General features: G+C 49.4%; 1 protein-coding gene across 11 annotated transcripts in view; it reads right to left on the reverse strand.

The window, feature by feature from the left end:
- Window positions 1-27,141, reverse strand: part of GRB10 (growth factor receptor bound protein 10) — a 192,549-nt gene that overhangs the window by 55,055 nt on the left and 110,353 nt on the right. For all 11 annotated transcript variants that reach the window (XM_058534809.1, XM_058534807.1, XM_058534800.1 and 8 more), the window contains 2 exons: window positions 22,655-22,871; window positions 16,709-16,850 (listed from right to left, as the gene is read on the reverse strand). In XM_058534809.1, coding sequence (XP_058390792.1) covers window positions 16,709-16,850; window positions 22,655-22,836 — 324 coding nt within the window. In that variant the 5' untranslated portion in view covers window positions 22,837-22,871. The remainder of the gene's footprint in view (window positions 1-16,708; window positions 16,851-22,654; window positions 22,872-27,141) is intronic.

Below are 27,141 nucleotides of genomic sequence, written 5' to 3' on the forward strand. Positions count from 1 at the left end.
AGGTAGGTCACAAGTCCCCTTGATAAGATTCATTTCAGGCAACTAGTGGAACCAAAAGCCCAACTAGGAAGGGCTAAGGGGAGACCAGGAAATGAAAAGTAGAGACAGTGAGTCAAACTGCTGGCCCGGAGACTTCTGCCAAAAAAGCAGCAGGGGGCCGGCCCCGTGGCTTAGCAGTTAGGTGCGCGCGCTCCGCTGCTGGCGGCCCGGGTTCGGATCCCGGGCGTGCACCGACGCACCGCTTCTCCGGCCATGCTGAGGCCGCGTCCCACATACAGCAACTAGAAGGATGTGCAGCTATGACATACAACTATCCACTGGGGCTTTGGGGAAAATAAATAAATAAATAAAATTATAAAAAAAAAAAAAAGCAGCAGAGAAATGGAGCAGCAGCTGGAGAGGAATGCGGGCAGAGGGAGTTTCATTTAGATGAGATATGTTAAGGCTTATTTGGATATTGATGGGAATGATCCAGGAATGAAGACAAAACTGACTATGGAGGAAAGAAACGGGGTGACTACAGGAGCCGTGTCCCTGAGAAGGCAAAGAGGCTGGCCATGAAAGGAGGGGTGGCCTTAGAAAGATGCAGGGGCATGTCTGCTGAATGGCCAGGAAGGTAGGCAGGTAGGTCCAGACACAGGTGGGTGAAAGAAACAGGTGGACAGACAAGTTGGTTTCTATAAACCCACGGCAAGGTTACCAGTTGAGAAGTTAGAAGAGGGAAGAAAACGTGTGAAAAGTTGTCTTGGAAGTAGTGAGTGAATTGGGAGTGGAGAAAATCTTTGGAGGAAAAGAGATCAAGGAGTAGAGAGAGGTGATTTACCTTTTTATTTATTTATTTTTTTTGCTAAGGAGGATTCACCCTGAGCTAACATTTGTGCCAATCTTCCTCTATTTTGTATGTGGGTCACTGCCACAGCATGGCTGCCGATGAGTGGTGTAGGTCTGTGCCCAGGAACCAAACCCAGGCCACAGAAGCAGAGTGTGCTGAACTTAACCACTAGGCCATGGGGCCAGCCCTGATTTACCTTTTTCTTATTGATTCATAAAAACTCCTTATTTAGAATATTGTATATCTAAGCATTACAAATATTCTTTCCCAGCTTGTCAACAGCTTAACATTTATGACATTAATTTTATTTATAGTCAAATCGATCAATCTTCCACTCTGTGATTTCATCTATTTACTTTAATATTAAGACATCACTCACCAGTCTGAGGATCAATTAATTATTCAACTATATATTTTTCTATATCTCTTAAGGTATGATATTTTTATTAATAGCTTAATCCACCTAGAATTTATTTCAGTGTAAGTATATTAGTTTGCCAAGGCTGCCATAACAAAATGCCACAAACTGGATGGTATAAGCAACAGAAATTTATTGTCTCACAGTTCTGGACCCCAGAAGTCTAAGATCAAAGTGTCAGCAGGTTCTGTCGAGCATAGAACAGAATCTGTTCTATGCCTCTCTGGTAGTTTCTGGTGGTTTGCTGGCAATCTTCAGCATTTCTTGGCCTATGGAAGCATCACCCCAATCTCTACCTTCATCTTCACATGGTGTTCCTCCTCTGTGTGTGTCTGTGTCCAGATTTTCCCTTTCTATAAGGACACCAGTCATATTGGATTGGCCCAACTACTCCAGTATGACCTCATTTTAACTAATGATGTCTGTAACAACTCTTCTTCCAAAAAGAGTCATATTCTGAGGTTCTGGGGGGTTTAGGACTTCAACATATGAATTTGGGGGGGAACCCAATTCAATCCATAACAGCATGCAATGAAGTATAAGACCTTAATTCAACTCTTCATCCAAATAGTTTATCATTGTCACAGCACAATGAATTAATGATGCTATCTTTATAATATTCTAGCTCTTGTGGTATTAGGGTCTCTCTCTGGGTAAATGTTTCAGAGCACAGAACTCTCCGTTCTTAACCCAGAACCACATTGTTTTCATGACAGTAGCTATATAGCGTTAAAACCACCCTTTTGAAGGAGGTACCAGTCACCTCTCAAAGACCAAATCCAACGACCTCTTCCATGTTCCCAGTAAACTTAACCTCTCAGCAGGCCTTGATTCCACTGACAACCCCTCACTGCCTGAGACACCCAGCTCCACGGGCCCTCTCAGGATGTCCTTCCTCTGACCACTTTATCTCAGGTGTCTATGTGTTGTCTCTGCTTGGAAGGGCCCCCACCTATTTTGGAAGTTGTAGGGAGGAGTTAGGATTTCAAATTTTGGAAAAGCCAGGTGAACATAATGTATACTCCTAGTTGCAAATCAGGGTTCTGGTTCATTTGGTGGCTAAGACAACATAAAACTAAATTAAAACAAACACTCCATCTATAAAAGTAAGTGGAACAGCATCTATGATAAAGAGAAGACAAGAGCTTACCAGTGGCTAGTTCCACAGACATCCTGTAAGTATCTGAGACCTGGCCCGCTGGGCAGCAAGTCACCACATTCCCACCAAGGCCATGGTTACAGTGGGACAGTACCTGTTCATTCTAGTCTCTGTGACACAAAACTAGTCCACCCACTGTAACAACTTCAGTTTCTATAGAAGCCACCTCCCCTTTATTAGGGAATTCCAAATTACTCTGAAGAGGATGGATACGGAATAAGAGAGAAGGGCCTTCCGGGAATTTGTGTCACAAACTCAGCTGCTCCTCGTAAAACACCACCACCCCTGGGGGTGGAGAGAAAAAGAGCCTCACCTGAGACCCAGAGAAAAACCACATCCACCCATGTGCATCCCGAGACCCAACAATCCCACAGCAGGAGGAGGCGCATTCTGACACTTCTACTGCCGTTACCAACCAAAACCACCCTAAAAATAACAAAATCATCACAGCATGATATTGATCAAAAGCGACACCAAACAGTCCTTGTTTAGACTCTGCAGACTTTTCTATCCAAATGTTTTTTCCTACCCATCCCCTTCACTTTCTGTGCTTCATATTTTGCTTCTTGCAGGAGACTTAGTTCATGACTCAGAATTATCAGCACTGAGCATTCCCCTTGATTCTCAAAGGGCCCAGTATTCCTGGGATTCCTCCCTTCAACAGCACAATTCGGAGTTTCAAAATCGCATACTTCTAAAACTGTTCACTAGTCATGCTCCTGGTATATACTGGAGTCCCAATGGAATAAGTCAAGATTTTTCTTCCCTCTCATGTGGGAGGAGGGAAGCAATCGCTGAGCACACATCTCACTTCAGATGCTGCCCCAGCAGTTCCCGAGGGCTCCCCCCGGCACTCCTCCTCGGCAGCGTCCTCTCAGGCACCGGCGGAGGGCAGGAGCTGCCCTGATCGGCCGCCCTCCACTCCAGCCGCCCCCCCCCCCCCCCAGCATGCCAGCACTGGGCCGGGGACACCATAGGGAGGGCTGTTCCCTGGGGAGGTAGTGCGGGGAGAGGCGGCCACAGCAGGAGAACAGAGCCTGCACTCGCCGCTGCAAAGGAAGCTCACCTCTGACCCTGCTCCAGGAGCAGTGTGTAAGGACCAGAGGAACACCAAGGAACTTCCTACAGCCCCCAAATGCAGGTCCCCTTACAACCTGCTTGTTGCAGTGCTCCCCCATCAGCTGCAGCTGAGACAGCCAAGAAGTGGTGGGGACTCAGGAGAGATTTCACATGTGATATTTTCATTTCATAGAAAAAGACACCCACCCACACACACACACACAGCTCCGCCTCCGCACAGCTGCCCGTATGCTTCCAGGCTCAGGCCACTCAGCAGGAGGGCGCTCCCGGGCTCTCTGAAGTCCCTGGGCTCCTCCTCCGGAAAACCCTGGACCACACAGCTGCTGGCCGACCTGGGAGAAGACTTAAGTTGTAGTCCTACACACTTTCCCACTGTTCACAGAGCCCACTTACCAAAATCCCCACGTGAATGCACTAAAAATCTACCCAAACAAATTACACAGATCAAAAAGGGGCATCTAAACATCAGGCTTAGAGACATAGAAATTTAATTACAACATGATCTTCCTTCTGTTAGTTCTTGAACCATAAGTGGTACAGATTCTAATATAAACCCAGCCAACAGCATATTTATGGGGCTGGCACTGCCTATGAGACAATGGGGTATTTGTTTCTTCACATTTTATCTACTCAGGAGCCATTCATCGTTTGAGGCTCAGAGACTAAAGCCTCAGGAAGTTCTTTCCCTTGGATGAAGTTTATATGCATTGAACCTGAGCGCAGAAGAGACCAATACACTTAGCAGACAGAACTATGGATGTTCCGTTTCTTTTGAAACGAAGGAGAAAAAGAGAGGCAGCATGTTCTCAACCTCTCCTGGAAGTGTGGGAACGCAGGGAGGAGCTGCATTTTCCTGAGACGGCGGGTGTGCCTTTGCCAGCAGCACCAGTTCAAGAGCATGCCCTGATCGTAGAAGTCGCAGAAAGCCAGCGACTGGTCAGTAGACAGCAACAAATATACTTCTGCCGTCGGGTGGCTGCAGTGTACCGCAGAGCCGCTGGCCAGGAGACGGCGGGACCAGGCGGGGCCAGGCGGGGCCAGGCGCGCTGGCAGCTCCTCCCCAGAGCTGCGCATTCGAGAGTGGTTCTGCTAACTGGAGAAGTAAGTAACGTGGCGTGCTCACATCACACGTTCTCTAGGATGTTTCTCCGCTTGGAGAAAAGCGCACTGAAAAATCTGCGCATGTAAGACGCACATTTTGGGTTTTAAATAGGGTTTTTCTCCTTTCTGCACTTTATCTTGAGATAATTTCAGCCTTACAGAAAATCTGTAGAAAATGGTACGATTTTCCATATATTCTTCATCTAGGTTCCCCAAATAGTAACCGTTACCCCATTTGCTTTATCATACTCTCATTTTCTTTCCCTATTTGTCTATGACAGTGAGCTGCACACAGCTGGCCCCATTACCCCAAGATAGCTCAGTGTGTGTTTCCTAAAAACAACAACACTCTTACATAACCGCAGCACAAGGATCAAAATCAGGAAATTATGTCAACACACTACCATTAGCCGATTTACAGACCTCATTCAAATTTAGCCAACGTCCAACTATGGTCCTTTCTAGAAAAGGCAAAACAAATTTCAGGGTGTTCAGGGTCCAGTCCAGGACCACGAGCTTCAGTTGCCACGTTGCTACAGTCTCCATCATCTGCACAGCTCCTCAGGTTTGGTTGTCGTTGTTGCTATTGTGTGGTTTTGTTTTCTGGGGTCTTCTATGACCTTGATACCTCTGATGAGTCCCGGCCATTTTGAGGAATGTCCCTCAATCCTGGTTTGTGTCTTTGGCACCATAGAAAAGGTGCTGTGTCCTTCTAGGGGCATCCCATCGGGAGGCAAAGGGAGCCAGTCTGGCCCCTTCCTGGTGACATCAGCTCGGGCCACTTGGTTAAGGTGGCGTCTGCCAGGTTTCTCCACATACATAAGTTACCATCTCCCCTTACCCTTCAAGCAGGCTCCTGTGTCCTTGTGACATGCCCCCTTCATTCTTTTAGCACTTCCTGGGCAGCTCTGCCTCCTTTTAGTGGAGAATGGAATTTAGAAACCATGATCTGAGCACTAGGTTGAACATATTTTTAAAGAAGGAGGAAAGACAGAATTGCAAGCTGTCTTAGGGACCACGAAAACTATGGGAGAGCAATAAATCATGAAATGCTGTCAATTTTGCTCAAATCTATCCAGTTCTCTTCAACTTCAGCTCCGCTAAGTCCAGATCCTAACAGGCCACCCCACGCCTCCAGCCCAGCCCATTCTTTGCACTGCAAACCAGAGGGAACTTCTTAAAAATGAATGTCTGCTTTGGATCCCTCTATCGACACCTTGTAGTTTTCTTTGTACCTGAGATGGAATCTCTACCACATCGAGGCTCTGACTTCATGGCTCTCCCTCCTCCTTACTCTCTGAGTAAGGTGCCCTTGAATGCCCTCGCTCCCTCTTTCTGGAAAGCTCTCTGCCCCCCAACCTAGTTAAAGGCTTCTCACCCTTCAGTCCCGATGGTACGTTGGCTGGTGGCTTTCCCTGAATGCTGGAATGTACGTGCCACACATGTGAACTGATTCCGTGCCCCTGAGGACTGGCCATGTTTGTCTCTCACACCAGGTTAAGGGTTCCCGAGGGCAGGGCTGTGCTGGCTCTGCTGGCCCCAGGCCCAGCACCCAGGACCCACATATGGAAGCTGCTCAAAACATACAGGTGAGTAAGGCCATGAGATGGACAGAGGGCGGTGGTGACTTTATTTCCTTGCTCTGACCTGAGGGAGAGTGGATCTGTGCAGAGGTGCAAGGCGGGCAGCACCCAGTGTACGTCCTCGTGCCTGCAGCTGTGGGATTTGGAGAAGTGGTCTTGAGGCCCTGCTAGCCACTGTCACTCAGATGCTCTCTCAGACTGCAGACCATGGCGGGGATGCTGGGCTGCACAGCTGAAAAAGACAGGCATGCACTCGAGTCTGAGGCCTGCCTGAGTGGCCTGAGCAGGGGCCGAGCTACCAAGTCAGGGTGGGTAAAACCTGACCCACTCTCCACCACCCTCACGATACACCACAGAGATGGCTGAGCTCTATGTGCGGGAACTCAACATACAAATGGAACTGGAATCTTTTCCTGCTCCATTCTGTGGCCACTGCAATGCAACACAAGCTTAACTTGTTATGCCATCTCCATACACCCAGAAACAACCACAGAACAGCCAGAGGACGTGCTAAGGCTGCTGCAGTTTTGAAAACCAAAGAGGCTGCATGTTCAACCCCACTAAGACAGGTCAGGACCAAATGGGTCCTTCCGTGTCACCACCACAAACTCTGCTGTCCCTGCAAACAGCAGCTGACCCTGGGGCATGGAGAGCCACCCCAGGTGGGGGAAAGCAGGTTTTCAAAGCCACCTTGTGCTGCCCCAGGGGCCTCCGAGCCATTCTCTCACCAGAGAGAAGGTGGGCAGCCACCTGGGGTGGGGTCAGGGCTCAGACGTCTTGAAACTCACTTCAGCCTGAATACGGTAATCAAAATAAATAGGCCCTCGCAAACCAACAGAGCAACACACACGCATCCACAGCTGTAAAATGCTCACAACCTCTGACTAGGAATCGGCTTCTGGGATCTACCCCAAGGGAAAGAATTAAAAATGTGACAAAAACTATATCACAGTCACTCAAGGAATCATTATCTATAGCACAGACAACTGGAAAACCATGCAAATATCCAGCCACAGCAGAGTATCCAAGTGTGGCCCAAGTAAATACTCGTCAATATTGTTATCAGCTATTAAGAGTGTTCTTTATGAAGACCATGTAAGAAACACAGAAAATACTTGTAGAATAATAAACAAACAAAAACATATGAAATTACATCTACTTTGACTGAAACCAGATATAATACAGAGGTATGAGAACTGAACCAAACTACGGGCAAACGGAAATAGTTGGCTTCGTCTGTTAATATTGCTAAAATATCGTCTGTGTGAAGTTCAATGGTCAGAGCTGAAGACGGGCATCCTAAAATTCCGAGGTTCAATAAAAAACCAAGTGTTGCTGCTTCCTTGAGTATCGGTGCTGTCCCCACCGCTGCCGGCAGGACTGTCACTTCCTCCTCGCCCTGAGGCCGCATGAACAGAATCACTTTTCAAGAACAACAGTAAAGGAAGGTGCTTCACATGACTTCCATCTCCTTCCGTTTAGGGTTTTCCTGATATAAATGAACCTGAGGGCTCCAGCATTCTATAAACGGGGCAAGAAACTGCTGCTTTGATTCAAGAGAATCTGTGTTGTGGGATTATAATGAGGAAACTATTTTGGGGTCAGGTAAAAAATAAACCACATTAGTCAGTAGCATTTGGTTCTCTACCGGGGACCAAAAATAAATTTACCAGCACAGGGAGTGCACTTACAGCCTTTCCAAGAGGGGTCAACATCTGCGTCTCTTTCCTAGAAATGCCGAGGCTTGGCTCCACAGCAGGGAGAGGGGTGGGGGGATGTTTACCGGATTCTCTCTTCCGGAGGCACTCCACATGCCCTCACTTGGTTTCCTCCAGTGATTTTCTTTCTTTTTTTTACATTTTTACTACTCAAATTTCTTTGCCTTCATGCTAGTTGAGAGAGTGAAGTGAGAGCCCAAGAAAAGAAGAAGAGAAGAGATATTGAGGGAGAAAGAAGGCCTGACCTCAGGCAAGTGCTGTGCTGGACAGGAAGGTGTGTGATGGGCTGCACCGCTGGGGAGGCCCTGCCCCAGGCAGGCGCAGAGACCAGCTGACAGGCAACACCCAGCTCAGCTCAGGGAAGGTTTTTTAAGATTCTGGTTACCGTCCTCCATGACAGTGAAAACATTTGGACCCTGCGCTCGAGAAGGGTGTCAGCGAGGTTTGCCACAGCATGGAAACCCCTCAACCAAGAGGCAAAGGTGTGACAGACATTTCTCAACTTTGTAATTTCATAAGACACTTTATCTTAAACTGCAAGGAAATGACACATTTAGAGACTGCAGAGTGGAACAGAAGTCCCCTGAGACTGTTCACAGGCATAACCAAAGCACAGATGTTCGTGTTCCACGGACCTGAGAGCTTCTTCTCCATTGGATGAACTGTGGTTTGAAACGATAACACAAACAAAAATGAGGGGGGTGTTTAATCACGTGCAATTCTGACAGAAGCCGTCAGGTAGGGTAATCGGGGGAGAAGTTCACCTTCTAGTTAATTACCTTCTCCTAATTAAATTGCAAGTCAAAACAACAGCAAGAATTAGCAGACTAGTTTGCCAAAGAAAAGTATTTCCTGTTCGAGCACACTGGGCCACCCTCTCCGTAGCCACCTGTAACACAGATAACTGACAGCTGTTCCCACGGCCCTGGTCTTCGATTCCACAGCGGGACCCAATCATCTATGTCCACACACGGGCAAGACACATCGATTTTTGGCAAAAATATGGTGATTCTTCCTGTGAAAGATGTAGCTAATTTAAGTGCTCACTTTCCAATGCTCCCAACAGCTACAGATATCAAGGGATACTCAATGCTGTAATAAAAGATCAGTCTGGGATCTCCTAAATTTAAAGAATTTATATTTAAAAAGATATTTATAGTCCAGAGAAATACCAGTGGTTAGGATTTCACATGACATTCCTGAGATAATTCCCCGTCTCACATTTAGCTAAACAAGCAGCCCGCTCCAGTCTCGGCCATCCACTTCCACTGCGTCCCTTGTTCAGATGAACACACAGAAGCATGAAGACACGGTCCTGTGGGAGCTTTGAGAGTATTCTCAGGCTGAGACCCTCAGAGAGCTCTGAGCCACCTCAGCTTTACCAATATCCTCAGAGAAATCTGAAAAGGGGCCTGTGTCCATCCTTTCCCAAAGTTGGCTCTGTGCAAGTTTGCATGTGCCGTGTAGCAAGTGGTTCTGTGATCAGAACCTCTGAGAAGCTTTAGGTTAACTCCAGTCACACAGGTTTTCTTCCCCGTAGGATTGTTCAGATTCTCCAAAGCTCAATATGCAATGTGAATTTCCAAGGTTACAGGGGCTGCAAATGTGCCCAAACTTCCTGGACCTGCATGTTTTTTCTCACAATAATTCAGGTAACGGGGATTTCAGAAAGCAAAGGGCCAGACATGGCAGGTGCAGAACTCTCCTGTCAGCTCAGCCACGTGAAAGGGAGCCAGTCAAGCCGGCCGCTGCTGTTACTAACAGCTTGGATCCAGAAGCATGGAGCGGGGGCCCAGCTGAGCCACCCCCGAAAGGAACACTGTCCACCAACAATGTTATTCAGACCTAGGCTGATGCGCAAGGACCCAGCCATGGCAGCCATGGAAACTTGCGCATACAGGACTGCTCACCGGCTCCTCTGGGTTGCTGTTATTGCACAAACTTCCAAGGCTGTGCTAACCTCTGTGCAATAACATGTTTGTTAACACGTCTCTCCCTAGTACACCACGATTCCAAGAGGGATCTCTGCCTCAGAGCCTGCCCATGCAGCACCTCCCAGGACCGCCGGGACCATGTCGAGCAGAGCGTCCCAGGTCACAAGACCTTCCGTGGTGACAGCGCACGACGGCGGAAAGAATGGGCAGCAACGGGATCCACATTGTTTGTGGGATTTGCTCGCTTGGCTTGGTTGAGTTCACATGCCCCCTCATAAGTAATAAAGTGTTAAGTGAATGCTCGTTTCGGTTTACTGAGACATATTTCTGTTGGTGCATTGCACTGCTGTGGCATACTGGGAAGACGATGGACTTGAAGCTCAGGGGCTGAGTCTAAATCCCACTTTTTGGATGTGACCTGTCACACCTGCTCCATGAGAACAGTATTAGTAACACCTGCCTCCTGTGACAGAGCAGGAAACCGAGGCTTTCAGAGCAGCATGAGGGAGGAGCTGGGATTCTGGGTGCAGTGCCCGGGGGCTCACCCCACCAGCAGAAGAGGAGAGGCAAGGCTACCCGCAAGGCCTCCCAGAGATGGCCCAGGAATATCAAAAGTCTGTCTGTTGAATGAATTTCATCAGCGAGATGGCAACTAAACATTCCATTTGCACAGTATTACAGTTTTAAAAACCAACAATGATGGTTTATATTCCCCCTTTAGAACATTTTCCAGAGAAACTACATGACTGATGGGCTGTGGGGGGCCAAAGAAAGTAGCAGAAATTAAGAGTGACCCCTACCCTCCACATTGCAGAAGAGGGGGAACAGAGAGGAGAGGGCAGGGCTGGAGTGGGAAGACAGTGGGTTAGCTTGCATGGTGGAGAGGACAGTGGAAAGAAACCCGAGCCGGCACTGCAGAGAGGCCATCCTGGCAGAGAGCCACCTGCGGGACCACCTGTACAGAGACGGCAGCCATGGGGCGGATGAGCGCCCTCAGGGTGTGGAGGGAGGCCCGGAGCAGGGAGAGACACTCCTACACCGAGGGCTGGGCAGAGAGGGTGACGAGGGTGACAAAGGGGCTCCCAGAGGGGCCACAGCACCAGTGATCACAGATTGGGTGAGTCCTCTCCAGGGCTGGTGGACTCCAGTTCCATTGCGTGGTGGGGCCTTGGGGGTGGTGACAAAGCAGCAGCTGTCCGTTCATCACTCATGAGAACACAGGTGGGAGAAGAAGGAAAGAAAGGGATGCCAGTTTGAGGGATCCTGAGGAAAGAGGATTTTTATCTTTAAAAAGATGGGGATGTGCTAATCTGTATCTAAGCAGGTCCTTGCATCGGTAAAGCCATGAGTGACCGTCATGGGACAGCAGTGTCTTCCCTGTCCTGCTGGGAGCACTGCTCTCCCGGCTCCACCCCGACTCGGCCCTACAACTGCCCTGAGTGTCCAAAATGTGGGTGGGACGGCCACAGTTCATCCCACTCAGTGCCCCTCGGGGTCGCCCAGCACTTGGGCTAAGCTTCAATGAGGCCCACGTTCCCGCAGCCATGTTTGGCCGGGGCTGGACGGACGCAGGCCCGCCCCTCCCATGGTGGGCACCTGGGCACTGACACCAGGCCTTCCGGGCAGTGATGCTTCCTGCCTGCTTCTGAGGTCCCTGAGCTGAGTCTCGGCTAAAATGGGAGACGGCAAGGCTGAGTGCACCAGGCCTGGGAGGACCTTTGGGAAGAGCCTGAATGGCTGGCTGCCCCAAGCACACGCTGCTCCTCCATCGGAGCCAGCGCGGCTCTCACCTGGCACCCCAGGAGAAAAGCAGCACATGCACCGCTCTTCTCTTTCTTACAACGCAAAAGGGGTGCGACAGAGGGAGACAGTGGCTAGGGGCTGAGGCCACAGCAAGGAGGTTTGACTCATCTGTCAGGGTGCCCTGAAGGGAGGGTTGGGGTCAGGTATTACCTGAGACCCTGGCCAGGCCCAAAGCTCTCCCCAGCCTCCCCTCCAACCCCTGCCCCCTCCCCTGTGTCCACGTGCTGCACCCTAAGGCCAGTTCCAGGCACACTGGATGGTCACATCCTCAATTCAGAAGGCCTGGCCAGAAAGACGAGGGGCCTGGCCCAGGCTGCAACTCCGTTAGGCCAAGAACAATGTGCCGCTCTCCGCTTCCTGAGCTCTGGCCAAAGCTCAAGGGGATGCCCCCCGGGGTTCTGCAGGTCAGAGGGCAGGTAGCACACCCCTCTCTTGTATCCTTGTCACTGGCACTGGGCCAGGCACACAGTAGGTGCTTCGAGTTGCTATCAGATAAACGCATGCCGTGCCAAGCTCCAGGCAGACACAGAAGAGTCATAAGTTCTCGGGTCTGACATGTGCTTAGCAAGACAGGAAGAAGGACCAAGGTCCCCTGGGTCCACAGAGGCACCGAGGGCAAAGGGAACCTTGCCACAGAAGCCCAATGGCACAGACTAGACTGTAGGAGGCGATTCAGGCACGGAGCTCAGTCTCATGGCTCAGAAATATTTGCTACAGCAATCAGCCTTATCCACGCGACAGCCTGTCTTTACAAATGAGTCACAAAGCAGTTAAAAATGCCTTGTTGATTTTTACTACAAAAATTCACTTTCCTGATATTAATTTAATTTCACTACCCTCTAGGGGAAAGAACACTGTCAGTCAGAAGCAAGTCTTCAGCCATCTGCACTTCTGGCAAATAAGTGATGAGATGTTATTAAACAACTTAGATTATTAGACAAATTAAATGTTGTTACATAAACGATGGAGGGATGTTCCTCACAGAAGCTGTACCTTCAGACAAGACTCACTAATCTGTTTTTAATAACCCAGGAAGAGACTTGCAGACACAAAGTAAAATCACATTGTCAACTGTTTCTAGACTCGCACTCGCAAAGCGCTGTTTCCTCTGTCGTGAACCACACTTAGTTAGTTCTCTGCGCCCTCCACAAATGAACAGGGCTGTGCCGCTCTCACTTTACACGAAGCCACAGTACAACCCCAGCTAAATGCAACTCGACAGGCTTTGGCTTAAAATATAGCAAACAAACCAAACGCTGTTGTTCTAAAATTCAAATAATACAGTAAAACAAGCAGAAAACCCAAGAAGCCTGAGCCTAAGACAGATGACCCTGAAATTCTCACAAGATATGGACCACTCACAACTCCGGGGGGGACCCACGCACGGGGGAACAGACGTCACTGCCACTGGGGTCTGGAGGTGCACTGGGATCACAGGCTCTGGACGCATGTGACGCTTCCAGTGATTTCCGACGAGGGTCAGATCCACCGGGCCACTGACTCAACGGTGCGATGGGCAATTCTCTGCGGTTTAAGGCTCCCCTGGCTGGAGAACCAGGAGGCTTGTCAGAAACTCAGCTACGCCCGATCTTAGTCAGCCCAGGCGCCATAACCCTGTACCACAGGCAGGTGGCTCAAACAGCAGACATAGAACCTTCTAGAAACTTCTATGGTTCTGGAGGTTGGAAGTCCGAGAGCAGAGAAGGGGCAGGATCGGGTTCTGGTGAGGATATTTCGTGGCTCCTCCACAGCCGCCATCTTGCTGTGTCCTCATGTGGTAAAGAGAGAAGCTCTGGTCTGCTAGTTCTTAGAAGGGCACTAGTCCCACCATGGGGGCCCACCCTGTGACCTCATCTAAAGCTAACCCCCTCCTGAAGGCCCCACCTCTCACACCATCACAGCAGGATTAGGGCTACAGCATGTGAATTCTCAGGGGACACCAACATGCAGCCCATAGCGTCGCCTGACCATGCAGACGCGGGTCAGCCCAGGCAGATGTGACCACAGGGAGGCCACAAACCTGGGGTGGGGTCAGCGTGGGAGAACTGCCAGAGCCTGCCCAGGGGTGTCTGCACCTTCTGGACTCCTCGTGTGGAGGGTGCGGAGTGGCTTCCGAAGATTTCCTGATCCTTCTAGAAAGAATAATGATTTTTTTTGGTTTGTTACTGATTCCTCTTAGACTACCAATTACTCCGTCTGCCTTCATCTGAGATGGCTTGTTGCTCTGTCACTGTCACGTTAAGGTCCTTGAGAGCAAGGCCCACGCTGTAGTCAACTTTCTAGCCTCTGGTCTGGCAGAGGGCCTGGCACAGAGTAGGCTCCAAGGTAACCAGAGGGAGTCCTGCCAGAGTGGTGGCGCTGAGGGCTGTCCTCCTAGGACAGCACCCGGCCCAACTCTCCCTCCCTCTCCCTCCGTGTAATCAAGTCCTGTGGCCACCAGCCCTTGCAGGGAGCCCATCTTGCAGCTCGCAGGTCTATGCAGGAGCTGTGCCAGGGCCGGGGCAGAACTAGACTCCTCAGCGAGCCCCACATCCCTCAGCTGTCTGTCCCAGGCTCAATGCTGTGGTGCTGCAGGTCAGCTTCCCGTCCCACCTGCAGTCACAGTGGCTGTCCCACCAGGTGGGTGTCATCCACAAGGCTGGCAGTGCCACGGCGAGCAGGACGGCATGTGGGGCAGCACCAAGCCCACATCCCGGCAGTTGCCCTCTGGGACAGTGTCTACATACACCACGCCTGACCACTCCTGCCCACTGAACAGCTACCAAGGGGTCACTGAGAAAGGAATCCCAGAGAGAGGTGGCAGAGAGGCTCCTAACTTGTCTGACGGGATTTTAGAACACTTTAGCTAGGGTGCCTTGGGCAAGAACCGTTTCTCCTCTCACATGGCCATTGAAATCTCTCTTCACTTCTTCGCCCCTTCTGACTAGTGATCAGAAAGAGGCTCCTGATGGGCTCACTGTCTCCAGCTTCCTCCCGAAGAGGCACTACACTTTCTTCTTTTCCCACGCCGTTCTTACCAGTGGACGAGGCGGTGTTATGTGGGCCTCACACGTGGAGTGCCCTTCATCTATTTTTACAATTCAGAAGTCTTGACTTCCAGCTGCTTCCTCAGACTTCAAAAGGAAGGAGAAAGAACATCAGATTTCTCTTTCCCTCAAGCAAGTGGCAAAGGAAGAACCCAAAATCCTTTGCCCATTAGCAGCAGCTCCCATCATGGTCCAAAACTGCAAGACGGGGAAGCATCTTGAAGCTGCCTGGAGACCACAACCAGCAAGGCCAATGAAACATGCTTCTCACAAGATCAAAAGTCAGAACCTAGTATGGATAGAGAAAGGTCCCTGTAAGCCGGTTAAACACAACCAACACTGACTTTCTGCAAGTGGTGCTAAGTGTGAAGCATCCTTCCTGTGAGTGCTGGTCCCCACTGGCTAGAGGAATTTAGGCGACAGAAACGCAGACACCAGTGCAATGTTCTCAAGGGGAACTAACTCCAATCCCAAGAAAAACAGCAGGCAAAATTCCTGGGTTTCCTGATTCTGCTTACAGAGTCGGAGAGTCTATGGGGGTGGAGGCCCGTTCTCTTGCCAACCGCTGTGAGAGCCAGATAATATTTTCACAGTCTTATTTTAGGATGAGTAACGTTGTAAACAACCTCAGTGACCAATCCACAGACAGCTTGTCTAGACCTTTATTTGAAGCGAAGGTCACCAGGGAGGCAGACATCCCAGATGTACTTCAGGCATGTGACAAAGTGCCGCAGCCCAGCCAGCGCTGGCTCCCAGACAGGGACACTTACCTCACCTTCTAAGTGTTGACGGCAGGACAACGCAGCCTGCTCTGGAGGCGCGAGGTCAGAACGGGAGCAGTGCTCGGGAGCTGGCGAGCGCTAAGTCAGAAGAAATGTCTCCGCCCTAAGACTGCAGACCCGGTGTGGCGCAGGATTTGCAGAGAAAAGGGTTGGGGGCATATCATGCTTTGAGGACAGCAAAGGTGGAAAAGTACAGAGAGAGTAGGAGAAGAGAGTGATTCTAGCAGAAAAGGCAAAGGAACATCTGAAATACACTTGTTTAAAAGAAGGAACGTCAAGGTCTCAGGAGGCATTTAGTTTAGTGGCTAAAATCAGAGGCTTCAGAACCTGGGTCAAATCCCACCCCAGCTCTATCACCCACACTGGGTCACTCCCAGCTCCATCACTCACAATGGCCTCAGATTCTCAACAGCAGAATAGAGAGAATATTGTACCTAACTCAGGTTTGTTTTGAGGAATAAATGAGCATATAAATAAATAAACATATAAACCACTGAGATCCCTCAATGAATGCTGGAGGTTGCTGTCACCCGTTATTATCATTATGCTCATTTCACACCCCGCACACCACAGCATCACTAGTCTCCCTCCTGAGCCTGTGATCCACCCTGGCCCAGGCCCTGCCGACCAGGATGGATGGAGCAGGCAGCCCATTTCTCTGACAAGTTGATTACCAGTGATCTGACCATGGGTAAATTACTGAAAGTCCCTGTGCCTCAGTTTCCTCCCTTGAGGACAACGGCTGTATAACATGCACCTCACAGTCCTACTTCAAGGCAAACTACTAGTTTGAAAAGGTGGCTGTCACCCTCTGGGTCAAGTGAAAATTCTTCCACCTTGAGCAGATCACACTCAAAGTCAGGAATGTAATATGGAAACTCTTCAACTATGCTGGACTGAAGTTCAGGTGCCCGAGAAAGCCCAGTGTTTAACACCTCACTTATCCAGAATTATTGGGAATGAAGATGATGCAGTGGCGAAATTTTGTCAGAGAACTAAAACTCATCTTTAGGCACTAAGTTATTATTATTATTATTTTTTACCATTTTTATCAGACTCTTTCTAAAATATATTGATACATCCCTGACTTAATAAATGAAATTTTGGGCCAATAAATTAAAAAGCTTCACCAGGCAACAAGTACAGTAGCAAGAGAAAAAGAACTAAGAAAAAAGATCCCACAATTTCCCTCCTTTCTTCCCAAAGTAGTGAGCCAGCTCATCAGTGCTGACCCCACAGCCAAGTAGCCTGGCTTTAACCAGGGGCGCTCACCTGCTTCACAGTGGCCTGGCTCGGAGGCAAGGAGCCTGGTGTGAGCACAGGGGGGCTCCCCGGGCCGCAGAGCTCGGGGAAAGGGTTGGGGATGGCCGGCAGAGACGAGGTTCTCAACTGCTGGTCTTCCTCCTGCAGGCGCCTGGGGGGAAGAGACAACCGCTCATTACAAGCTGCCACCCCTGACACGATCCATCAATCCCACTGCTGAGATGTACCCTAAAGAACTGAAAGAGGGACTCGAACAGACACCCGTACACCTACATCATGTTCACGGAAGGACTACTCACAATAGTCGGACGGCAGAAGCAACCCAGTGTCCATCGAAGCGTGAATGGATAAACAAAATGTGGTCTATCCATACAGGGGATATCACTCAGCCTTAACAAGGAAGGGAATTCTGACACTTGTTACAACACGGATAAACCTTGAGGACACTGTGCTGAGTAAAATAAGCCAGTCACAGAAAGACAGATACTGTATGAATTCACTTCCATGAGGTCCCTAGAGTCGTCAGACTCACAGAGATACACAGCAGAATGGAGGACGCCAGGGGCTGGGAGAAGAGGGGAACGAGGAGTTATTGTTTAATGGGTGTAGAGTTTCAGTTTTGCATGATGAAAAAGTTCTGGAGATTGGTTGTACAAGAATGTGAATATCTGTAACACTATGCAACTGTACACTCACATATGGTTGAGATGGTAAATTTTACGTTACATGTACTTTACCACAACTAAATTTTTTTTAAATTGCCGGTCTCAGACTCAGACTCAATGGGTGCAGATTCCCTCACTCATTAAACATCAGGGGGCGAGAAGCACCGTGAGTGTGCTCACATTACAAATGAGGCTCAGGGCATGACATGTGCCAGCGTTTTCTCCAAATACCTCCTCAGTGCTGTTCAACGGATACCTGATGTGCGAAGAGGTTTTGTAAGAGCATTTTCACGAGAACAACTATTTTTCAATGACCTTGAAATGAACACTTCTCTAACCACATGAAAATACTAGAAGAGGCTTTGTGTGCCCTCATCTAAATTGTGGAATGAATGCTTATTTATCCAAAAGGTTGTTGATACTGAATTAATTGGAAATAAATGATTTATGCAGCTATCCTCCCCGGAGAACAAGGCCTCTGCTTACGTCACCTCATAAATACCCTGCTGCACCCCACTCACTCCACGAAGAGCCGTTTCTGAATCTGCACCATGTTGCCCTCTCTCTGGCATTTTTCCAGGGCCACCTCCTCCCTCCTCCCAAGGATGCACACCTCACTTGTCACACAACTAAGCAAACACACACAGGACGACGAATTAGATGCAATTAGGAAAAAAGCAGAAAAATCAAGTTCAAAGTCAAAGCAAAAACAAGGCCAAGTGCACTAAGTTTCCGAAATTTCCCCCGGGTCCTGCTGGCGGCTTCCTGCCCACACATCCAGGGCTTTCCTGGGAGAGGAGCCCCCTCCGTCCGTCCCAGGGCGACACTGTCCACCTGCAGGAGAGGACCAAGCCCTGAGCTGCAGCATGGCCCCTGACTTTGCTCAGCACCCCAGTCCTGCTCCTGGTTTACACACACCTCATAAACCCCTCATGTAGGTTGTGTCTTCAAATAATTTTTGACTAATTTTACAATCTGACTAAGTTAACAATCCATTAGTTTTCTTGGGAGGTTTGCCACTAGAGAAATGGACACTGTGACCATTTCACATGTTCTCTTTTTACCAACTTAGCCTGATTCTAAGAGGCCGGTCCAGCCATCGCACGTGGACCAGGAAGTGATGCACTGATTACACACTCCCACGGCACGAAGGAGCTCCGAGCTTCAAAGAGGGAAAACCCTCCTATCATCGCGTGACAGTAATGCCAGAAAGTGTATTTTTACTGTTAATATAACAGCTTCTTCCCATAACAGCTTCTGCCTTGGCAAAGCGTCCAACTGACATGTCTGTCCCTTGTCCTACAGAGCAAGAGAGCAGATGCGGCCACGTCCACTTTCAGTATATTCCAGCCCATGACTTATAATGAGTGACCAACCCCAAGAACAAGAGTTTTATCTTGTTTTGACTTAGACTACAAGATGCTGATGTTCTGACGTTCTAGTTGTTCATAAAAGCTTCTCTCTTTAGTAGGTTGTTTTGAGCATTTAAAGTCCTGTGTTTTTTATGGCAGTGAAAATATTCTGTATAATATTATAATGATGGATTCGTGTCATTATACATTTGTCCAAACCCACAGAATGTACACCAAGAGTGAACCACAATGTACATTATGGACTTTGGGTGATTAGGATGTCCTAATATAGGTTCATCGGTTGTTAACAAATGTGCCACCATCGTGGGGGATGTTGATAGTAGGGGAGGCTATGCATGTGTTGGGAGGGCAGGGGATACAGGAAATCTCTGCGTCTTCCTCTTAGTTTTGCTATGAACCTAAAACTGCTCTTAAAAATAAAATCTCTATTAAAAAAATTATGCTAAGTGAAAGAGGCCAGACACATAAGGCCACATAATGTATGATTTCACTTGCGTGAAACGTCCGGAATAGGTAAACCCACAGCTACATGATGCAGACTGGTGGCTGCCAGTGGCTGTGGTGGGTGAGAGGAGACACTGCTTCATGGGTGGGGAGTTTCCTTTGGAGTAATGTTCTGAAATCAGAGCAGGGTTGCACAACACTGGGAGTATACGAAATGCCCCTGAATATTTAAATGTAAGTGGTTAACTTTATGTTACATGAATTTCAAATAAATAAATTATTTTTAAAAATTAAAAAAAAGTCCCATGTTGACTTTATGGCAGTTCACAAATATTGCCTAAAGCAAAACTAAGTGACATTATACAAAGCTGAAAAAAATCCCTTTTCAAGAGGCTGACAGCCAGATCAACCCTCTGATGGTGGAGAAGGGAGCTAAGATGGAGGGACGTCAGGGGTCAGAGATGGGGACAAGAAGGGCAGGGCCGTGCTCCTCCATCCGTCCAGGTCAGAACATACTCACTGCCCCTCTGCTTCACCGCAGTCCACTCCTTCTCCTTCAGGATCTGAGGGATCAATTGTGGCCTTGTCCGAGAAGCTTCTCTACCTTCCCCACTTCTGCTCTGCACCTGCCTCCCTCTGAGCTCTCTTCAGAGCGTGTAACAATCTCTGCGGAGTCTGCTGCGGTGCAAATCCTCATCCATGGGCCTCGTTGTACCCAGCCCAATCCTCCATGCGTTTGGAGCCCCTCAGGGCCCCTCAGCCTGGGTTTGCATCCGGGCTCCCCACTCACCAAGTGTGGGCCAAGTCACTTCCCCTGGTGCCTCGGTTTCCTCACCTGGGCATTGAGGGCCACCACACCACCCACCTTGTAGGGCTGTAGTGACCACTACCCCAGCTAATAAATGAGTACTCAACAGAGCCTTACACACAGGAAGTGCTCAGCGCACACAGGAAGTGCTCAGTGCACACAGGAAGTGCTCAGCAGTTGGCCTCACTTACATAATAAATCTTTGGCGTCCCACATTGGTCACCCATTTTTTTTTAAACGCATCTGAAGGTAAGAAACAATACTACTCCTGTGAAAGAACATCAGTGAGAAGAGGCTGGGCCTGAGAAACAGTGTCTGCTTTCTGGCAGGGAGAGCGCCTGCTGCCCTAGGGAGCAGACCTGCCCCATCCGTCCCATGGGACTTAGTACCGGCAACCAGCAGAGTGTAGCGCCAAGTTTGGTCAGAACTCTATTGCTCAAGGGTCCTGGGCAACTAATTGGCAAGGAGTGAGGCTTTCTGTAACATCATCCTCCGCCTGGGCCCAGCTTCGGGCACTGTCCCTGTGTGGGCTGCAACCCTGTCTTCCAAGGGGCTTCCCCAAGGTGACCATGGACAGGCGACCGACAGACCTTGCACCCAGGGAAGAAGAGTGTCTCCCTCCAGACTGAACTCATCAGGAGCTAAGAACACGGGGACAAACACTGGGAGGACGGATGGGATCAAAGGAAGGAAGCCTGAGAGGCAGCCGACTACAGGCCACCGGAGCCTCTGCCCTCCACCTGCAGAGAGCTCTGCAGTTACTCCCAGAGACAGAGCAAGAGGGTTACCTCACTACAGAAAACCCAGGACGTCATATCAGAGAGAGCCTCATAGAAGCTGCCAGAAGCAGAAAGGACCCCCACCCCTACGCCATGAAAAGAAACAAGATCTCTGGAAGATGCAGTGCTGAGGAAGGAGCAGCCACCAGAACCTCAGCCTGACTGAGGCCCAAGACACAGTGTACCGCAAACCCTCCCGCCAGGAAGCCCAGGGAAGCAGGGAGGTCTCAATCCCTTACCCATCCTCATCCCTCCATCCTCACCTGAAAATCGCCAGCGGCAACACAGACCTGGGCGGGGGCCACAGAGTTTCTCGGCAGCTGCCCTGTTTCTCAGCTTGATTTCACAAAGATCTCCACTCAGAAGGTCCACAATGCCCTTAACACCCCACCTCCCTTCACAACAGCTGCTCTGCTGACTTCTCTGGCCACCCACCTCCCAGGCACTCGAGACAGAGTCGAAGCACCCTGAACACTATGTCCCCTTGTTTCCCTCCCTTCAGTGCTGACAAATCCAGTCCCCCCCTCTCCTTGATCCCAGGTGTGGACATCACTTTCTCCAGACTGGTCCCTGAAACAGCTTCCAAGTCAGCCATGCTCTATCCTACTGCCCTCTGACCCCAGGCTGCCAGAATTACTTGCCAAAACCCAAATCCAATCTCCTCACTGCAGCTGTTCAAACCCCCTTCCTGTCTCTCCCCTCAGAACGGCTCACAAAGACCTTCTGGATCTGGCCCCCACCTACTGGGATCATCGCTTTTTTTAAATCAATCTGTGGAGGTATGATTGACACACAAAAATCTGTACATATTTAATGTATACAACTGGATGAGTTTAGAGATAAGTATACACCAAGACCCATCACCACAGTCTTGCCATAAACATATCTACCCCCTCAAAAATGAACTCCCACCTTCTTTATTTATTAATATTATGATGGTAATGATGATGATGATAAGAGTACTTAACATAAGATCTACCCTCTTAGCACACATTTAAGTATACAATACACAACTGTTAAGTGGGGGCTCTGTGCTGTACAGCAGATCCCCAGGACTCACTCACCTCGTGTAACTGAAACTTTGTACACTTCGGCTAATATCTGCCCGTGACCCTCTCCCAGCCCCTGGCAACCACCTCTCTACTTCTATGAGTTGGACCATTTTAGATTCCTCATATACGTGGGATCACGTAGCATTTGTCCTCCTGTGACCGGCTTATTTATTTGGCATACTATCCACATTGCCCATCGACGAGGAATGGGTAAAGAAAATGTGGTATATACACACAGTGGAATATTATTCACCTAAAAAGGAAGGAACCTCTGCCACTTGCGACAACAGGGATCATCTTTCCTGCCCACAAAATCACTTCCCCCATCCCTCAGCTCCTACTCACCTCTCAACAGCCAATTCAGAGATCTGCCACCTGCAAGGAACGGTCCTCCACTCCCCAGAAGTCCCTCCCTCCAGCCCCAGTATTTCCACAGAGGCTGTGCCTCCTCTGCTTAATCCCTTGGGGAATGTGGTCAAGTGTCTGAGGCTGCACATTTCTGACAGGCACTGGGGGACACCACTGCTCCTGATCCCTGGACTCCACTCTGGGCAGCAAGGCTTTGGAGTCCTCAACTGGCTGCCCAGCCATTCTTTCCTTCTTTCCAGAGTATTCTCCCCTGACGGTTTTCCTGCGCAGCCCTCTACCTGGCATGTCACCAGGCACAGAACAGGTGCTCAACAAAAGTTATCTCAACTGAGCCAGGCACCAGGTGCCCGTGCTGCCACGCTAGACCGAGAGACGAACAGCTCTGCCAAGCACAGGGCAGCGCGAGTCCCTGCAACAGCACTCGCGGGCTCTTAGAGGCTCAGCCAACGAGGCCGTGGGTCCCACCTGACAGCGAGGATGTGCACGGGCTGGGAGCGCTGCACCTTCTGCCGCGGGGACACCTGTGGCTGGAGGGACCTTATTCCTGAGGGTGGCTGGCTGCGGGTGTGCTGGCCGTTCTGAAGAAGGGGCACCGTCTCTGACTGCATGCTACAGGCCGAGTACACACTCTCCAAGGACGCATTCATGTCGCTCACCAGGGCTTCCAGGTCCACATCATCCTCTGGAGAGTAAAAGACAAAAGCAAAAGAGAAACTTTAGCAGCAGCATGGGGTTGTGGCCAAATGTGCATCTTAGAGACCAGGTTCCAAAACTCACAACATTTAAAAATGTTATTTGAGGGAAGAGGAGCATAATTGAGATAAGTATAAATTTCTGTAAGGAACGATATGTATTATATTTATTAATATTTATTGATATTTCAGAGGCAATTCAGTAATTACAGTCCAAATGTATTTCCATCTGCTTGCACAGGAGACACCTTTTGGAGCATCTGCTCAGCTCACATACCATGGGGGTGGGTGGGCTACACTCAGCCATGGTTGCATAGCATGATCCCTTGCCTCGGCCTCAGCTGTCTGGATCACAGGTGGACATGGAGCCCTAACTAGGCCAGTCAGGACTCCCCCTACCCTGAAGTTCTAGAAGAGAGACAGGAACAGAACAGCACTCGACAATGATATCAGCCCTGGCCCACTAAGGTCACCAAGAGGGCTACAGGGTGGCCAAAGCCACGGCAGACAGGCTCACTGTGCGGCTGCTGATGAATCACAGACCTGCGAATCTCCAGGTGCCCCTCCTCTGCCCTCGACTGGCCTGAGAGCCAGAGAAGGCCTGTCTTCACAGAGGCAGATGCAGAGACAGAAGCAAAGACGGCAGAGAACGCCAGAGAGAATGCCAGAAAATGCCAAAAAGAGATGTGCATGTAGAGATTCTGATGGGTAATTTTACGTGTCAACTTGACCAGGACATGGGACCCTGATATTTGGTCAAATATGATTCCAGATGATGCTGTGAAGGTATTTTTTAGATGAGACTAATATTTAAATCAGTAGATTCTGAGTAAAGCCTCTGTAATGTCGGCAGGCTTCACCCAATCAGTTGAAGGCCTTAAGAAAAAGAGACTGATGTCCCCAGAGGAAGAGGAAATTCTGCCTTCAGACTCCAATGGCAGCTCTTCCCAGCTGGCCCACCTTACGGATTTTAGACTAGCACCTCCACAATCACGTGGGCCAGTTCCTTAGATTATCTCCCCCATATGTATATGTATATGTGTATGTGTATGTGTATGTACATGTATATGTGTATGTATATGTGTATGTAAATGCACATCCTACGGGTTCTGTTTCTCTGGAGAACTCTGGCTAATATATGACAAGGGATGTAACCCAGCACGCTCAGAGATGCGGGAGGGAAGTGGGGAAGGGACAGAGCTGGAACCTGGGGTGCGGCTGGGCTCTGGGCAGCGTGCATGACGCAGCTTCCACCCTTTCTGAGGCCTGGCTTCACTCCTGCTGGGAGCCCTGCAGAGCAGCCCCACACGCCTACAACAACTGTGCTTCAGCTCGCTGGAGCTAGCTTCTCGCTTCCGTAACCCAATATGCTCTAACAACACTGACTCCTTTTCTCTGCACTTTCCAATCTGTCACTTCTTAACGACAGGGCAACACGGCCGAGGCGGACCGTAAGGCAGCACACTGCCAGTCATGTAACTCAGTCTCGTTCGTTCCCAGAACAGACCCCCGTGACACCAGTTAAACAAACGAGGGCCATGGGGCCCAGACAGCAAGACCGTCAGCCCACAGAGGCCATGGGCGGAGTGGGCACCTGCTGAGCAACGGCTGACCCCAGCCCTGCTCCACGGGCTCGGGGCCCAGGACGAGTCTTCTGCCTCTCAGTTCCTCCAACTGCACCACGGGGTTAAGAGCAGTACCCACCCCACGGGGTGAGGTAAGGAGTAAGTTAGTGATTGCCTGCTCTGTAACAGAGCCCAGCACACGGTAAACACTCAGTCAAGTGTCATTTATTAGCTCTATTTCATTTACTGCTGACAAAACAACAGGAAGTGGTGACTATTAACCCGGCTTAACAGCTGAGGAAACAGGCTGAGAGGAATTAAGCACCTCACCCCAATAACAGGAGCGCTAGGTAGCGAACCTTGAATTTGAAAACAAGTTTTGCAGCTACCACTCTGACCTCATCAGGTGTGTGCTCAATAAACGAGCTCACAGATCCTTCTGGAACACTGGCCTCGTGCCTCTCCTCCCTCCACACAAAAGTCTCAGATGCCTTTGCCTCAGCTTCTCTGTCCCATCAGGCGAAAGGGCATGAGACGACGAACAAAACACAGCGATACCAACAAAGCCTGCCTGAAGAAAGCACAGAAGCCGAAAGGGATGGGGTCGCGGGGTTAGAAGCAAGCCCCGTGGGTAGAAGCCGGGGGGCCATCTGGTCAGGTGGGGTGGGGTGGAGGACAGCTAGGGGGAGATTTAGGCAGAAGCAGAAGGCCACAGACCCTTCTGGCTTCTTTACCCTCTAGGCAATGGTGCCCAGAAGTCGGGGTCTGAGGAAGACCTGGATGAGAGATGTTACACGCGGCAGGCTTTAGATGGATCACACAGAGTCCTGAGGAGGACAGACAGACGGACGGATGGATGAGCAGACATGAGGAGAAAAGACACGGCAGCGATGAGACATGGAGGCCTGCCCAGGGCCGTCACTACTGGAACCAGGAACAGCGGCCACCGGCAAGAGCTGGCTGAGGTGGAGTGGACAGGGGCTGGGGGAGAACCAGGCTAGAGTCGGAGGGACGCGACACGGAGACGGACCCCAAATCCCGACGTAGGGAAGTGAGTGAGCAGGGCCCTGCATTTCTAGGGCCTGTGAGACAAGAAGAAAGATGTGGCTATAGTTCAGGTTATGAGGAGTCAAAGATTAATCCTGTGGCCAGATATTAAAAAGACAAAAGTGCTGAATCAATAATTAATAATTACCATGTACTCAATAATTAATATATCACAAGGGAGAACACCAAGGTCAGCAGGCAGAACTCCTGCTCAGAGTTTGAGGGGAAGATGGGCTGACACAAAGTCAAGAGCCCCACGGAGCAGGTTCGCAGCCACCCACAGCCCATCCCTCAGGGCTCTGTGGTCTTCAAGAGTCATCACCTGTAAACTGAGGAACCACACTCAGCAACCATCACAACTGTGGATGATGGCGGCCCAGAGAGAGCCAGTGCTAAATATAGCTTCAGTTGTAAATTTATTGAGACCTCAGGGGGTTCATCTTATGAGGAAAGGTATTAAGTTAAACAAGAGTTCACAAATCTGAGGCTTCAGGAAAGTTCTAGAATGTATCCATCATAAATGCCACTTTCTCCTATACTCATATTTAGCTAATATGCAATAGTGGCTTAATTTAAGCCCTGTAAAACAATTAAGTAGTACATGTGCCACCCTAACTCGCCCTATTAATAACTCAATATTTCTATCTTAATGGACCATTTAAGAATCAACACAGGGTGAAACACTAAAGTTCCCTGGAATTAGCTAATCGGCCTTCGGTGATGCATGTGTTGGCCTGGATGCCACGGCCGGGCGGCTGAGGAGCAGTCCAGAGGTCCACCGGGGTTTCACACAGCTGCGGTTCGTACTTGTTCATACACAGGGGAAAACCCCGCAGAACACCAAGACCCCTGCTTTCATCACTTCCATTTTCTTCAGAAACCAAACAGGAGGAGAGTTCTCGCTCTCGGACAGATTTCTTCTGAGAAAATAAAAAGCCTGGATTCCCTCTGGTGGATTTTCATCTGAGTTACTTCTTCCCTGAGCGTCTGAAAGCCCGTGGCTACGCCCCCAACGGAGGGCTACCCACGGGATCTCCATCCTTGTCCTCCTGCTGCTCCTCTCTGCAGGCCTGGTCATTCCAAGTCACCCCACTCCACAGTCAGGCCACTATGCTTTGGGGAACGCAAAGTAATGCTGATGTTATTCAAAATAAATATACAGGTAAATTGGACACCAAAGTATAAATGCAAAGCAAGTCCCCAGAACGCCTCAACTCTCTTCTGAGGTGGGTTATTTATAACTACTTTCTACTTTAATACATTTAATTGTGAGTCTGTTAACCAAAGCCACGTTAATCTGATAACATTCACTTAGTAGGTTACAATTCTCATGAATCGTATCCAACCACTGTATTGGCATGTTTCAATCTTGCATATTTTCCATAGCCCTTGGAGCAAAAATAAAACTTTTTAAAGAATCTAAAATATGCTACTCTAGGGCTAACTTTAAAATTTCCTGTGGGGTCAATTAGCATTTTATCTGTTTGGATAATAAAGTCACTTATGGTTATCACTTTACTTAAACTTTGTTCATTTCTAACAAGGACTAATCATTTCTAACAAGGACTAATCATTGAGTCTTCCAAAAAGGGGTTTTAAAGGATTGATTCTAAAGAAAACACTTCTCCACCAAGTTTTTTTTTTTTAA

The sequence above is a fragment of the Diceros bicornis genome, chromosome 41 (genome assembly GCF_020826845.1).
Source record: "Diceros bicornis minor isolate mBicDic1 chromosome 41, mDicBic1.mat.cur, whole genome shotgun sequence".
Classification (NCBI taxonomy): domain Eukaryota; kingdom Metazoa; phylum Chordata; class Mammalia; order Perissodactyla; family Rhinocerotidae; genus Diceros; species Diceros bicornis.